Source organism: Atta colombica, unplaced genomic scaffold (genome assembly GCF_001594045.1).
Source record: "Atta colombica isolate Treedump-2 unplaced genomic scaffold, Acol1.0 scaffold115, whole genome shotgun sequence".
Taxonomy (NCBI): Eukaryota; Metazoa; Arthropoda; class Insecta; order Hymenoptera; family Formicidae; genus Atta; species Atta colombica.
The window spans coordinates 310,987-313,185 of NW_017259201.1; the positions used below are offsets into that span (position 1 = coordinate 310,987).

General features: G+C 32.5%; 1 protein-coding gene across 1 annotated transcript; it reads right to left on the minus strand.

Annotated features, from left to right (window-relative positions):
• Nucleotides 1–920: 920 nt before the first annotated feature.
• LOC108694108 (ribosome biogenesis protein TSR3 homolog) lies at nucleotides 921–1,500 on the minus strand. The gene is given in 3 exon segments (XM_018203397.1): nucleotides 921–974; nucleotides 977–1,031; nucleotides 1,103–1,500. Coding segments are annotated over 3 exon segments (507 nt in total).
• Between the last annotated feature and the right edge of the window lie 699 nt (nucleotides 1,501–2,199).

The window sequence follows — 2,199 nt, forward strand, 5'->3', positions numbered from 1 at the left end:
TTGTTTGCATGTTTATTGATTGTTTTGATTATGTCTTTTTTGTCGTGTCCGTTTTTCTGTAAGGCTAGTTTTAAGCGATTGAGTCTGATGTTCTTTGTCAGAGATGGTGAAAGCTCTATGTATAAGTGAGTTGATTGCAGACTGTTTTCGTGCTGGGTGGTGATGTGACTCGGCAGATATTATCGCTCATGAAGTTTGTTCATAAAATTGTTGTTATAGGAGAAGTGGTTGTTAAGCAGTGCTCTATTAGCGGGTTGAAGCCAAAGAGGCCTTCATGTGAGGCTTTTATTATGTTTAATGTATCTTTTATTGGGACTTGTGTAAAAAAGGATTCTACGTCGAAACTTACAAGGTTTGTGGGACGTAGTCGGATTTTTTGAATCTTTTGTATGAAGTTCGTTGAGTTAGTTATGTGTGATTCGGATTTTCCAGTAAGGGTTGTAGTGTTTGTGCTAGGAAGCGAGATAAGTTGCATGAGGAATATATGGCGCTGATAATTGGAATTTTTTTTTCATCGAGGGATTTTTTGGATTATAAAAATATAAAATTTTTTAAAGATTTTTTGAGAGGAAATACAAAGAAATATCCAAATTATAGTTAAAATATGAAGAAAATCGCAATATATAAGCATAATTTTCGAACAAATCTGACAACATTAGGTCGTCTCAAACAAATTCGACGGATTGATTCGACGGTCAAATTGCCATTAAATGTGATTTGATCTATGACGAACTATTCAGATTTCAAATTTTTTAAGTTTAAATCTTTTCCAATCTATACACATTCCTTTTACATTCCATATTTAGCAATGTCTTTTTATAAATATTAGAAATTTATTGTATATTTTTAATCGTAATGATAATTGAAAATTCAAAATCAAGAATTTGGTTGAAAAGTCAACTACCTTTAATGACTTTACTTTATACTTTTATATCACCTAGGTCCTCAGTTACTTTTAAGACTATATATTTGTCTCTTTCTCTTCTTCCTCTTCTTCAGATTCCGTATTGTTTTCAGGAAAATCAGGAAGAAGAAGTATATAATCATATTAAAGAAAAATCATTGATAAAGGACAAAAAAAGAAGATTAGAAAAAATCTTTACTAAGCCTATCTAATTTTTCCTGCCAGGCTTTCTTTAGGTACGTTTCTTGTGCCGTAATTATTTCTTCGCTGCTTGTGCAAAGATTGTACTTTTCCAACAGTTCGCTGTTCAGCTCCAAGAACGAATGTCCCCATGAGAATTTTCCAAGATGAAGCTCGGCCTCGTTCGGAAATCCTGTTATAATTAGAGTAGCTGCTATAGCTTCTACACAACTCAGCTGATAAGGCTTTCCATAATTTATAGGATTTGCAGTGACTAAGAATGGCAGTATGCGAGGATGAGATGTCTTCATTCTGTTGAAGGGAGTGTTATCCAATCGTGCCCAACTACAATCTATGACTGCGCAGCCGTACTTCCGTACAATATCAAAATCCGACGGACTCACGCACTGTAACATTCGGTTATTGGCATCAAATTTTTGTAATAAAATCATAGATCTATCTTTTTGTAACTGAACAATATACACTAGTTAAAATAAAATATATTTTGGAATTTGGTAAAAAACAAGATAAATTTTAGTACAACAACAAAGATTTCATGTTAAAATACTTATAGAAGAAGCAGATTTTCTGTATCCCAAAAACTAGCCGGCTTATCAATAATATATATGGATTATCTTACGAGACATAGTACAGGCAAGTTCAGATTTGTTTGTATATCTTCTAAGAAAAAGTAGAAAAGGTACACACGCTGTTCAGAAAAAATTTTATATAAAAAGGTAGCATTAATTTGTTACTGTCAGTAAAATTAGTAAAATAAAATTAAAATATAAAATTATTATTCTAAACGAAAGAATAAGGCGTCAAATATAATACAAGGTTGTCACAGAAAATGAATTTTAAAATTCTTTGATTTTTCAGATAAAAATGAAAAATTTCTATGACCAAAATAAATATTACGTCCTGTAGACACCACGATTCTTTTCTTTCGAAAAAATCAGCTCCACGTCGCAATTACGGTTGGGGTCTATGAGACTCAAGTAGAGTTCCCTGATAATGGCCTGACAGAACTGAAAAGAGGAACCGGACTATAATAGTTCCGCGAAAACTCCTAAACATTAATCAACCCGGAAAAAATAACAACCTCAATGCAGGCT